The sequence below is a fragment of the Nanorana parkeri genome, unplaced genomic scaffold, assembly GCF_000935625.1.
Source record: "Nanorana parkeri isolate BGI_ZX_2015 unplaced genomic scaffold, ASM93562v1 scaffold48, whole genome shotgun sequence".
NCBI classification, from domain to species: Eukaryota; Metazoa; Chordata; class Amphibia; order Anura; family Dicroglossidae; genus Nanorana; species Nanorana parkeri.
Genome location: NW_017306316.1, coordinates 2,352,871 through 2,366,632, shown reverse-complemented (window position 1 = coordinate 2,366,632; position 13,762 = coordinate 2,352,871). Strand labels below are relative to the sequence as shown.

Below are 13,762 nucleotides of genomic sequence, written 5' to 3'. Positions count from 1 at the left end.
AAAAATTTGAGTATATAAGAAAAAAAAAAAAAAAAAAAAAAAAAAAAAAAAAAAACCTTGTTTATGCTGTGTGGACGGGAACACACAAAACATGAGGGGTTTAGTCAAATTTGAATGCAAAAGTGGAAATACACTTTATTCTGGCTATCAATTAAAGAACACGATTTTCCATTTGAAAGTCATCAACTGCCCAATATAATAGAACAAATAGTACAACTTAAAATTATTGCTGAGAAGAATACACATTTCCTCTGAATATCTCTTTTAGAAAATAGCTTGTTTATAGAAAATTCATATTTAAAAGCTCTTTTTGTGACTAATTCATGGAAGATAAAATGACATAATTAGGAGAGAGGACATATTTCACCTCATTAAATATTGATGAATGCAGTGTTTATTACTTTGTGGTTTGAACTATTGATGGAAGTATGTCCCTCGCTCCACTTGCAAAATTGCATCCTTTAAAGAACAGAGAGTCTATTTAGACAGATAACTTCAAAGCCTCTTAAACACTGACCTTGTAGATAACCCTCATCTGATTAAAGTGCTAGTCTCCGTACACTGACATGGCACAAACATGTGACCGTCAAATCCATATTTGATAGGATGAATCAAAAGGGGCATTAAAAAGGGATCCCGAGAGTATTACCAACTCTCTCTCCTCAAATGACACCATTAAAGTTAAAGCACATTTTATTTAGGCACAAAAAAGTTCAAAACTTAAAATACTATTAGAAACTAAAACGATTTACAGTTAGGTTTAAAAATGCAAGCGCTTTTCATGGTTTTGGGAGTTTTCTTGAATGCGTATATGCACTAAAACGTAGTGGTTTCTAATTGCTCATCTCAACTGTACACCTAAAAAGGTGCCTTGTGAGGAGTTGTTCCCAAGCAGTGCGACAGAACTTCAGTATCTTGTCTGAACATGTACCAATTTAAGTGATAAGTGAAGCTGCAGTTCTATTACTTGCAAGGAATGTATTCTAGGGCATCAGCTTCAACAACCAAGTATGTAGCGGCAAGCGGAGTATGATTTGTTTGCTATATGCTAGCTCAGAAATGCCTAAAGTGACACTAAACTCAGGAGATACATTTAAAAAATGCATTCAGGTAACTTACCCCATTAACAAAAATGTATCTTATGGCTGCTGTGCCATTGGACTATAATTTCCCGTTTAGTTTACCAATTTGCATTGAGGTTGTGGTCTATCACAGGAGTGAGCTTAAAGTGGTGGCTACTCTACAACACACACAGGGACCATGAGGGAACAAAAGTAGCCACCCTCCAGAAGGAGGGACAGTGTCAGCACCAATTCAAATATTTAAGGATCTACAACCGAGTAATACACAAATAAGATGCATTTTTGTTAATAGTTAAGGTACTTGAATGCATTTTAAAGATTTCTGTAAGCACTTCCCTTATTTGATGCCTCTTGCTGCGATCATCTTCCTTCCACTCATTTCTGACAGTGCCTCCAGCGCTGGTGCCAGTCTCTGATCCACTGCAGACTCCTTGTGTCCAACGGTGTCTGTCCAGCGTGCACGGCGACGGAAAAGTTAATTAAGTATTTGCCTATTTTTTTTTTCTTTTTAATCAAGGGGCATATATATCTTCTGCTTGCTAGCGTGGCAATATGACAATATGACAAAAAACATTAGACTTAATTTATACTTTAACTCTTGAGTTTAGTGTCCCTTTAATTTGAGGTTCAAGATTTAATGTAGCAATGTTATAACATTTTTGCATCCTAAATCAATGTTTATCTAAAGTGCATCAAGATGGGAATACATTCTTAAAACTAAATTCAAGTCACATATAAAAGCCACAAATGAATGTAGCTCTATATGCTTATAAATGCAACCAGTGTAAGTACTTTGACTCAGAATCAGCCTCTTGTGGTCTCTGTGTAACAGAGCTCAGACTGGGAGAGGTAGAAGCAAGACAAGGAGCCTGTTGCTGATGGGAGGAGAAAACAGAGCAACAGGGAGATGAAGTCAACAGTCTTCTGCATCTCCGTCCACTGTCCACACACAGTGTGGGGAGGAGACCTGCAAGGTTTCCTAAACTCCAGCAGAGAAATTATCCCGCTGCAGTGAATAATGTCCAGTGCTAATAGTTTACACATCAGCAAGTGGTAACTATTACTGTTGTCAATGTTGGAATATATTGATTAATAAACACAGATCATCCAGTAAAACCCTCTCTGATGTAAGACATGTGGTTGATGCACTTTGCATACTCATTCATTTAGGTCCGAGAATTTTCTATGCTAACGTCTGTAGCCATTGAGCTGTGACTAGAGATAGTGGCAGGAAGAGGTTGTGTGGGAATAATGCAAAAGTTCCAATGTCTTATTACTTAAAATGGGCTTCTAGCATATGAAGCAAGAATGGTGTAATACAGCCGACTGAAGCAGATTCTCCTTTTATTTATGTGCCTCAAGTGAAAGCTCCCATCACTGGTCAGTGCTTGGGGGAGTTCAGGTAATAAGGACAGGCTCATACCAACTACTGTAAAATTATTATTACAGAGTAACACTAATCACAGACTAGGTGTAGACCTGCTATAGTACTTTACATGGTAAAGTGAACAGTTCAGCGGCTTTCTTCTATGACACACATTTGCCTTCAAGAAAATCATGCTTCTGTGTTCAAAGATGCAAACGTTTTAACAGCGCTTTATGTACTATGGTGTATACATTTGCATGTATATTAGTGCACACCCAGTAAAACATTAGTTGTTACTATGTTGTTATGCTGCAAACAAAAAGAAGTCTGAAAACAAGCATTAATATAAAAAAGGTATACCTACATTTTATTTTCTCCCCATGCAGGGTTTAATAACACCATAAAGGAGAACTATGGTGTGAGGGTTATTCCCCATAGTTCTCCTAAGGGTCACGGGAGAACATAACTAGCGTTCTCCCGTGACCTACACCTACAGTATACCGAGACGCCGCAGCCGGAACGGATCCCGACAATACTGTCTGGATCCCCCCCAGCTGCGGGAGTGACAGCTGGCTCTGCCTATCTAGAGGCAGAGCCAGCTGTACCCGCCCCCTCCCCCGTCCGTTCCGCCAGTCAGCGCTGGAGGATCTGACAGGGGGGGGGGTCCCTGCAGGGAGCCGTGAGTGACAGTGGCGGCTCTCTGCAGGGATAGATCGAGAAGTGAGCAAGCGACGGTATGTGTTCGCTCACTTCCCGATCTACTGAGCCGACCTGTGAAAGTTTCATTGTCACACGTCGGCTCAGATTATGAGGTCGAGTTAAAATCACTCCTTATAATTCTCCTTTAAAAAGGAGAACTATGAGGTGAGTGCTTTTCACTCACCTCATAGTTCTAGCCGACCTGCGACAATGAGACTGTCACATGTCGGCTCAGTAGATCGGGAAGTGAGCGAACACATACCGGCGTTCGCTCACTTCACGATCTTGTCACAACTCTCTGCTGTGACAGGGGAGGGGCTGGATTCCCCCATCCCGATCCTCCAGCGCTGACTGGCGGAACGGACGGGGGAGGGTACAGCTGGCTCTGCCTCTAAATAGGCAGAGCCAGCTGTCACTCACGCAGCTGGGCGGATCCAGACATAATTGTCTGGATCCGCTTCAGCTGCGGTGTCTCAGTATACCGCGAGCTGTAGCTTGCGGTATACTGAGCTTAGGGTGACGGGAGGACGCTAGTTTGTGTCCTCCCGTTACCCTAAGGAGAACTATGGGGAAAAGCCTTAACCCCATAGTTCTCCTTTAAGCAAGGACACTAGCAAACTATGTACTCGGCGGGTTATAAAGCATTTGTATATATAAATATTTGGCAGAGAGGTGAGGTCCACAGATATCGGACTTCAGCGATTATAGGATAGAGAGGGAAAGTATAAAGAATTAGCAGCTGACAAACGTCATGGCACAAGCCTAAAACTAACATTTGATATTTCTAACCATTTTCTAATATAAGCATAAACGCATTAAAAAAAAAAATTCACATGCTCAAAAACACACCCCAGCATTTAGAAAGCACAGGAAGGCTCAGTCCCCATGGCAGATTTTAGACCTGGCTTGGCAATGCAGCACAAGGCCTACATCGGGGCTGGAGAATGCCAGGAGCCAGGTATCCAATGCCTCGAGAATTACAGCCAGCACCTAACTTTTGAGGTTCTCTAGTTGTCAATGGAGCCAACTCCTAAACAAAATACTGCTGCCTCCTGGATCAGTCTATCCCCTGGTTCCACCCCTTAAAGTAAGATTAAAGCTTCAAAAGTTATTTTTTTAAATGCCAATTGGTCTGCGACTGTGCAAGTATCATCATCACATGTGCAGGAGTTGCATCACCTGAGCTCAGCCAAGGATCGGATTGGAAGGCAAGTCAATATGCTGTGCATATTATAACATTATGACTACAAGCTCAAAAGGTAGCTTTTTTTGTAAACTGCCTTTTCTTCCGCTTTCATCTACTAAGACAACATGACAGCAAAGCAACCATTAGGTTACATTCTAACTGGGCTTTAGGCTGCGGCTGGGGATTCCTGCGCAAGACCCTCAGATACCTGCCACAGGAATCTCACGTGTGTACGTACAGACACGGCCGCTGCGCCCATTCAAGATAATGACAGGCTGAGAGAGGCTGTATCTAGTCAGCAATCAACTGTAGATGAAACGATTACCTGCGGCTTGGGAGAGATGCGAACATGTATACCAAATTATTTTTCTCATTTAACCTGCAAGCTGAAAAAAAATAAAACAAACAGGCTCCTCCATCCACACTTAACAGCAAGGATCTCCCACTGCCAAGGATTGTATTTAGCAGACACTGCTCCAGCAGCTGAATACCCTGAGGGTAAGTGCACACCTACACGTTTGCAGTTTGTGTGCATTTTTGCACGTTTCTGCTTTTTAAAAACACCGATTTCTCCCTGCAATAGAGGTGTCTATGGGACCAAAACCACATGGTATCTGCATCAAAATAGCATGTTTTCACACGAGGCACATTTTTCTACACACAACGCAACACTAAGGTGTGAACAGTTGCCACTGACTCTTACCGAAATGTGTTTTGTGCGCTTTTGCATGCATTGATCTGCCCCTAAAAGCACTCCGGTGTGAACCAGGCCAGACAGTGCCTGCATCCGACTGTCTGTGAAGGTTCTCATTCATCCAGGTCATGGTATATCTGTAAAAAATAAGTCAAGGCAACTGGACTTGCTGTATTTTTCTTGAAGACGTTTCACTGGTCATCCAACCAGCTTTCTCAATTCAGAATGACTTGTACAAAAAATTATCTGGGAATAAATATGGTGAAGCCATACCATATTCACCATATTTATTCCCAGATAATTTTTTTGTACAAGTCATTCTGAATTGAGAAAGCTTGTTGGATTGCAAATGGGTGCCAAAAGGGCCACCAACAGTTTGAATTTCAGCTGGTTTACTAGGAACCAACCAAAACTCCCCGTATGGCCAGCTTAATAAGTGCATTTATTGACATTGGGGTAATTAATAAAAAGTGTCTGAGACAAGTTCTATCTTATATTTGTTCCACAAAGCTTAGAAAATGAAAACTTTAAAGCGGAGACCAAAGTAGAGACCAAGTTGAGACAAAGTTTGTCTCAAAGACTTTTAATTAACTCCCCCCATTGTTTCCTTGTTGGAAAGATTCCCCTTCACTTCCTGTTTCTATGACAACACTGTCACCATGTCAGACAGGTAGGGATAAACATAGATGGCGAATTCACACCTGCCAAGTTATATTGAAAATAAAGAAAAAATCCTGCATACTATTTGCAGTAAAACACATCTTGCATAAGGTTGAAGGAGCATTAAAACACATCACTCATAAAATGCAGTTACCATCAAAAAATAAATAAAAATCATAGCCACGCTTACATGTCAGCTTGTTTTATCATCCATATTGTTCTCTTGTATTTAGTACAGGATTGTTACTTTGGTAATTCTTAATAGCACTTCCATTTTTGCAGTGGTTCCTATTACTAGTACTGTGCCTATGGAGCCTATACATGCTTCAGTGATGTTTTCGGCTACTCTGTACACCAACATGCACAGGCAAGACAGCGAGTCTGGATGTGAACGGGATTCTGTGATCAACCAACCAGTCATTAATGACTTTCGTCACAAGAAGCAGTAAATTCAGCAGAAATGCTCAACTAATCACACATGGGCAGGTAGTGCAGAGGCAAGTGTTAATGGGAGATGTAGTCCTGCCGGCAAGAATGGAGGAGAGAGAAGCTATCATGCTCCCCGACCTGACGTTTGGGGAAGTGGCACGGAGAACTGGGGGCTGCGACAGTGAAAATATTAAACTGATAGGATTTAGCAGTATTGTTAAAAATAATAATTAGTCCAGTGTTGAATTGGTCAAGAGGTTGCCGTCCGGAGAAATTTCTTACATTTGCACACGCATGATAAAATCTGAATTTTTGGCTCGAAAACAGCTTCAGACCCCTAAACCCCAGAGGCCCTGTAGAATAAAAAGATGCTAGTTGCTATTTTTTATGTTGCACGATATTTTCGCAAATGTTTATCAAGCCAGTATTTTCAGGATAAAATACACTAAAATGAAACTTAGCACACAGAAACAGAATATCATACCCAATTTTTTGGGAAAATATAAAAGATCGGGTAACGTCTGGTAAATAGATACCAAACATGTCAAGCTTTAAAATGCGTGCGTTCGTGAAACCGCAAAAAACTACACAGATAACCAAAATTTCCCATAGGCAACAATTTAACGGCTCATCAGTTTAGTGCTAACAGTGATTGATGGGCCTAAAATTATTGCTCTCACTCCGACGCTCACGGCCATACGTAACGTGTGGCACAATTTTCGTTTTTGCACGTAGGCGCAGCCAATGCGTGTTTTTGTATTGTATGTGCACGTGGGTGGCGGGGGACTTTAAAAAAAATTAAAAATGTTTGCATTTCATTTTTTACAATCTTTTTTTTTTTGTACACTCAACTTTATTGCTATCACATAGGGGGCTAATAAAGCCCCCCTATGTAATAGCAAATATAACATGACAGGTCCTCTTTATGTAGACATTTCAGACCCCTAATGTCACCTAGGTATTCCAAAGAAGCTGATGAAGCACAGATCTGCGTCACCAGCTTCTTCTGGCTCTAGGAGCCGGAGAATGTGCCCAGTGACACCAGAAGTGATATAATGCACATCACTTCCGGGTCCAGTGATTGGGAGAGATCAGCGGCTGAAATGTTGCCGCTTTCACACTGGAGGTAGAAGAGTTGGCTATGTTTCTTTCTTGGGAGCGTGAGGATCACAAAATTGGCTACAAATAATGAATCACTTGGCAGGTAAAATAGTTTGCATATATTTTGGGACTGTATTTATCTGCTCGCCTAGAGCTCAGCTTTAATATGTATGCACATAGACCCAAAGCAGCGCTTACTTACATGTAGCTGCCACTTTAAACCATAAACAAAGAAAATCACTATTACTGTTTAACTAGGCAGAACGAAACCACAATGCTACAGCAACTACTAGGTTAACACAGTAACAAAATGCAAACTGACCAACCAAATCCTATGCGGTCCTTTTATAAGCTTTAGCATGTGTAGCGGAATAAATCTGACCTCATTTTGTAAACTAGAGGCTCTTGACAAACAACTTCCAATGGAGCAAAAAACTTTAAAAAAAAAAAAAATCAGAGAAATAACCGACCAGGAAATATTGATGTTGGTGTTGGTGTGTGCGCGCGCGCCCACACACACACACACACACACACACACACACACACACACACACACACACACACACACACGGCTTCAAAATCCTCAGTCGATTTTTTTCAAACTTTCAGCTGCAGTCACTGGGTATTCTAACAGCAGCACACCCAGCGAGAGGATTCCCCCAAAAACAGAGGAGAGTGTGGCCAGACTTGGTGTGTAATGGGGAGTCTTAAAGAAAGTCACTATTTACCAAGTGACCATTAGCAAAAGTAATATGGCAAGCCAGGGGTGGACAAATTAGTATGTATTTCAGGAGCTGGTCTGTCCATTCCAGGAGCCCAAAGGGTTTTTTTTTTTTTTTGTAGGATCAGCTCCATTGACAACAACTAGAGAAAACTCCAAAAGTCATGTGCCTCCCGTTACTTTTAAAGAGCATTGACTACCTGGCTCCTGGGATTTGCCCAGTCATGTGGTAATTACCCAATAAAAGTAAGGCTGAGTGAACCCAAAACTGATATATAAGCTCCGAATAAAATGCCGATGGGCTCAATCACTTTGTAGTAAGAAATCTATACCAAAAAATGTCTCCCTTTCCACCATCTGTGTCTGAGACTTAGGAAACCAGCCTGTTATTTAGCACACCAGCATTCCCAAATAACCAACATGTCTATTTTTGTATAAACAGGTCAAAATAATTTCATGCACATCACTGTAAAGCCAGAACTCTAATCTACAACAGGATGTACTGACAGCATTCTTCCAGTGATCGCAACTGACTACGCTATAAAAGAAAACTACAAAGATAGTGCAATCAAAACAGTCCAATCTAGGACATACCTATAGAAACCCATTATAAGGGGACTGTAAGTTGCAACTACTGGCTGTCACGATGAGACCCCATTTTCGAGTCAGTGACCCACATAAAGTATGTGAAAACAAGTTCTGGCTTCACCGACTTTAGCTGCTGCAAGCTTGCTTCAGGTTGGTGCCTGAAGAATTGAAACCAGACAGCCAGGCAACTTGCATTTTCAAAACAAAGGTTAGTGATGGCAGACTTCAGATTTATCTCAGAAAATAGGTTGATCCATCTGAAACTCATTTCAATTTTGGCTAAATGCTGAATACAATGAAGCCGACAGATTATTCTCTCTCTCATGGATTATTACTGAAATATCTGCAACTCGGTTTCTGGGTCCGTGAACCTGCTGTGGCCATTAAAACATTTTTTTTTGTGTTTTTTTTTTTTAACTAAACTATATAGTTTAGTAAAAAGAGATATACCAATCCAAGAGCTGCCAGCTCATTAGGTGCTATCTAAAACTCAATACCATTTTTTAGTGGGCTGACCCTTTAAACATAAGGCTATCACGATCCAGAAAAACTCAAGATGAACATATTACAAAAAAAAAAAAAACCCCATGCACACTTGATTTTTGATCTAAGGAATATCAGGCAGATTGCCCGAATTTGATGAACGGTGTCTTCTTTCAACCTAACAATGTAACTTAATTACCATATGCCAACTTCAAGAAAAACCATACATGATCAGACGATCAACAGATATACAATGTTGCACATTAAAGTGACAGTAAACTCGGGGGATAAATCTTAATCTCGGGTTTAGTTTATTAATTTGTACTGAGATTGTAGTCCATCATTGGAGTAAGCTTGGAGCAGCACCAATTCAGAGATGATTTAAGGATCTACAGCTGAGTGAAACACCAATAAGATACATTTTTGTTAATAGTTATGTGATTGCATTTTTAAGATTTAACGCCTGAGTTTAGCGTCACTTTAATTAAATATTTGCTTTTTTAGAAGCTGAGCTTGACCTAGCCACTCCAATAGCTCAAGCCTCCTATCACATTAAGTGGACCTTTACCCCATTTGACTAAAAATCACATCAGCGTACAGCTCTGTACACCGATATGAAATCTTACATTCATTAAAACATATTTTTATTTTACTTACAATTTCTTTTTCCCCCACTTCCTGGTTCTATTTGGCCCAAATGATGTAATCGTGCCAAAGCGTTGCATCCTGGGAAGGTTACAACAGCAGAGCATTTCTGAGAAATGTCACGAGATCCACAGGGAAAAGCATTTTCCTCCCCTGAGATGATGTGCATGGTCACATGCCCTAGTCCCATATCATTAGTTCCAGGAAGTAAAGGGAGATATATTAATCTGCCCTTAGTAAACATGGCCACTGTCAGAAGAATGGGGACGAAAAAAAGAGAAATAAGGTATGCAAATAATACAAAGCCGGCAATTATCTAGAAGTATGGATTGCCATTACTAAACATTTCTAAAGGTGCCTTTGTTATTTAAGATATGGATAAAGTTCCACTTTAAAAAAAAGGACCTGAACAAGGAGGCAGTGTGAAGCATGGCAAAGGAAAATTCCAGATTTCATTACCATTTGGCAGCCTACATGTCTGGCTCTTCTAACAGCTTTCACATGTGGTTTACACCAATGATTATATATTTTTTGCCATATGCTATAAATAAATGCATCCAGGACAGACAGGTTGTGACAAGCAGATTAAAAGGAAAATCCCATGAGGCTAAACACTTGTCTGAGAAGCCTTTGATGGAAAGTGCCATTATCCAACTCCTAGGATGTGCACTTTTTCCACAGCAGTCACATCAGTCGTGACGCTTTACTGCCCCAGAACCACCTTTAAGAGAACAGATGTAAAGTCCATACAATACAGGTTTCACTAAGCACAAGCAAGTCCTACAATGCAACAACTGACACAGATATCAGAACTTAAAACACAGGCACAGAACATGTTTTGTTTCAAACAGTATCTGGTGTTTTGCCACAGTAATCATGTTAAAGGGGGAAAAAAAAAAAAAAAAAACACATTTCCACCTGATAATAAAATATAATTATTTTAATGAAAATAAGGAGAGAAAACGGAGCAGTGGGGAGAAATCATTCGTCGGTTGAGACATACAGCCTGAAATGCTGCAGTGTTCGCAAGTTCTAAAGATTTGAGGGATAAGGACATTTCAGCTGTAAAAGGAGACAGAATATGTATCAGGAGGGGCATCCTGGAGCTCACATCCTGCAGTCAGCAGCGCCTGCCAAGGTGGAATCCTGACTGCCATTCATCATGCAACACCGATACCTACCGCCTTTCTAGATTTCTCAGGCTGTGAAACTCAACCTACATACTTGGATCTGGTTTCTCAGCAATACATTAGAGTTCCTGCTCTTTTCATCAGCAAAGCTCACCTTTCTATAGATCATCCCTGTCGATTTTGGATTACAGTGTAGCATGCCGCATATATTCATCTTGAATGAACAACCGTTCTACTATCTAGTTTTAAAGGCCAAGACATTTACCAAGCAAATAATTCTAAAACAGAAGTCTATGTTGCCTATAGACACCAAACAGCCATTCTTATGGTGCTAGGCTGAAAAAGAAAGACATAACCTAAAAATCCATTATGTGCAATACTTGCTTTCCTCTCTGACACAGTTATATGGCATGCTGGTTTCAAAATTAATCAGCAGTTAACGGTGGACTCGCTGCATATTTTCACTTCACTGTTTCCAGGTCATGGTTAAGAAAAGCTGACGTATCAGCAATCTGAAAACTCACCAGCTTCTACATCCCTGGTGCCCAACCTGCGGCCCTTTGAAACATGTTGTGTGGTCCTTTGCAGACCCCACCTGTCAGTAGTGGAAGCATTGATTTGTAATGTCAGTGATCTCCAGCAGTCTCAGGTAGCATGTGCCTTCATTCTCTCACCACCCCTTGCTGCATTTCTGCAGCCTCTGATCACTTCCTCCTAGTATGTGTAACCTCTGCTCCCAGGGCAAGAAACCTCTGCTCCCAGGGCAAGAAACCTCTGCTCCCAGGGCAAGAAACCTCTGCTCCCAGGGCAAGAAACCTCTGCTCCCAGGGCAAGAAACCTCTGCTCCCAGGGCAAGAAACCTCTGCTCCCAGGGCAAGAAACCTCTGCTCCCAGGGCAAGAAACCTCTGCTCCCAGGGCAAGAAACCTCTGCTCCATCCACCATCTAGTTAAAATACAGTTGGGATAAAAAAAAATAAAAAATGTAACCAGGCCAAAAAAAAAAAAAACACATTAGATTTCAGAAAGTAAACAATTCCCAAAATATATTGGATCCAATAATCTTCAGTTGAAGCAGACCTGCGTCATAAAATACTCAAGCTGTGCAGCAGTTGAGCTGATCCCATTATATCCGAGGAGTCTAGCAGATGCATAGTGGTCTACCATGTCAGCGGTGACATCCCAGGTTGCCCCCCACATTCTTCCTGCTGTCAAACTTTCCAGCAACAAAGAGACACATCACAAGCGCAGAGTGCTGCGGTAGCCATGACAGATCTGTGAACAGACCTATAACGAAACGCAGGGACCAACAGATAATGTTCCATCCATCCCAATCCTCCATCATGTCTCATGAAACGGCACAACAATTCACCCCATGGAATGAAGGCCCCTCTGCCAAGCGACATTTTCATCTTTATCTGACAGCAACACAAGTACAAAGCCTGCAACGCCACCGATCAAGGTCCTTCGCACAGAACAGGAAAAACAGACTTCAATAATCCCATAGAACAGTACTCGAAATGCTTTCACAGGAACTTCTCCAAATAATTAACCAGCATTTGCTGACTGTGTTCCAGTGGTGCAGTGTGTGTGACTGACCCTGTCAAAGCACAACAATATGTACTGATCCTCAGACCCAAAATGTATCTCTAGACAAAACCTTTTTTCCCCCAGATCTGGATAGAGTGGGAAAGGGTTAGACCCTCTCTCAGGTTTTTATTGCCATTTGTGTTCCAATTGGGGTCATTCATTTCTTTATTTGCACTTGTGAACATTGTCACTGAGAAAAAGTACAGGAAAATCCACAATTTCAGAGATGTTCCCAGAACAAGCGGTGATGGGAAGACTTCTAACGGGTCACCTGTCTAAGAGGAACTCCCCTCACTTTGGCCCCTTTTACACCTCTGGTCCGATCGGTTCCGCCTGTCAATATTTAAGGTGGACGCGATAGGATGCCCAATGCTAGTGTATGGGCAGCCAGGTCTAAACGGATGTGCATTAGCTTACACCTAAGTTACTCTAGCCTGAGGCCAGGTCTTGAAAAACCAAAGGATCAGAATTCCATTTCAACGGATTTGATCAAGTCAGACTAATCTGAGTCAGGGGTAATCTGATGTAAACGGACACATTTCCATTAACATCCAACTCCCCATAAACCGACATGGGGTCTGGTCCAATTTTAGTTCTTGGAGGAAAAAACTGGACGGACATGGATGTTACAGCAATGAGATCCGATCCCTACTGCTCCAATCAGGAGAGGATCCATGAACTGAATGCTGATCAGCCTGCGTGAAAGGTGCCTTCAGGAGATTTCTTCTAACTTCCTGTTGCATCACTGGGACAGGAAGTGTAGACATTTCCCTTTTTTTTTTTTAAACTCTTCCCTACTCGATCCAAAGTCTTAGCTTCAGATGCACAGTTATGTTTTACAATATCAAAAATCGCTTCTCTTGTAGATACGGCAAGATTACATTACATACACATGTGAAAGTTTGCAGAAAGTTTCACACTCACCAGACGACACCAAATGCTCCATATCCGATGGGTCGATCAGGTTCGATATCCAGTTGTTGGGCATGATGAGCGTGCTGATGATGATGATGATGATGATGAGCCTTCACCGCTGCCGCCTGCACCTGAGCAGGTGCTGCTGCACGGGATGCACAGCAGCTGCGGAACCAGGGTGCAGGTGATGCTGTGGATGAAGATGGTGGTGATGGTGCAAGTGAGGGGGCAAGTGGGCCAGGTGGTGGTGGTGGTGATGATGGTGGTGGGCCCCGGCCGCCGCCGACGCGCCCCCATTGTACGCCGCCATCATTTTTGCATTGGCAGCCGTACCGCAAAGAGACATTCACAGAAATGCCCTTCGACGTATGGAACTCCAACAGCTCGGTGGGTCACCGGGCCATAAAGATCACTAGGACCGCTTACAAGTAGCTACCATCCTACACAAACGTTCTCCTCGGGTGCCTACGCCATG

At 41.9% G+C, this 13,762-nt stretch overlaps 1 protein-coding gene across 1 annotated transcript in view; it reads right to left on the bottom strand.

The window, feature by feature from the left end:
• Positions 1–13,714, bottom strand: part of NLK (nemo like kinase) — a 159,367-nt gene extending 145,653 nt beyond the window's left edge. The window contains 2 exon segments of the mRNA XM_018573597.1: positions 13,297–13,422; positions 13,425–13,714. Of these exon segments, the coding sequence (XP_018429099.1) occupies positions 13,297–13,422; positions 13,425–13,633 (335 nt within the window). The 5' untranslated portion in view covers positions 13,634–13,714.
• Between the last annotated feature and the right edge of the window lie 48 nt (positions 13,715–13,762).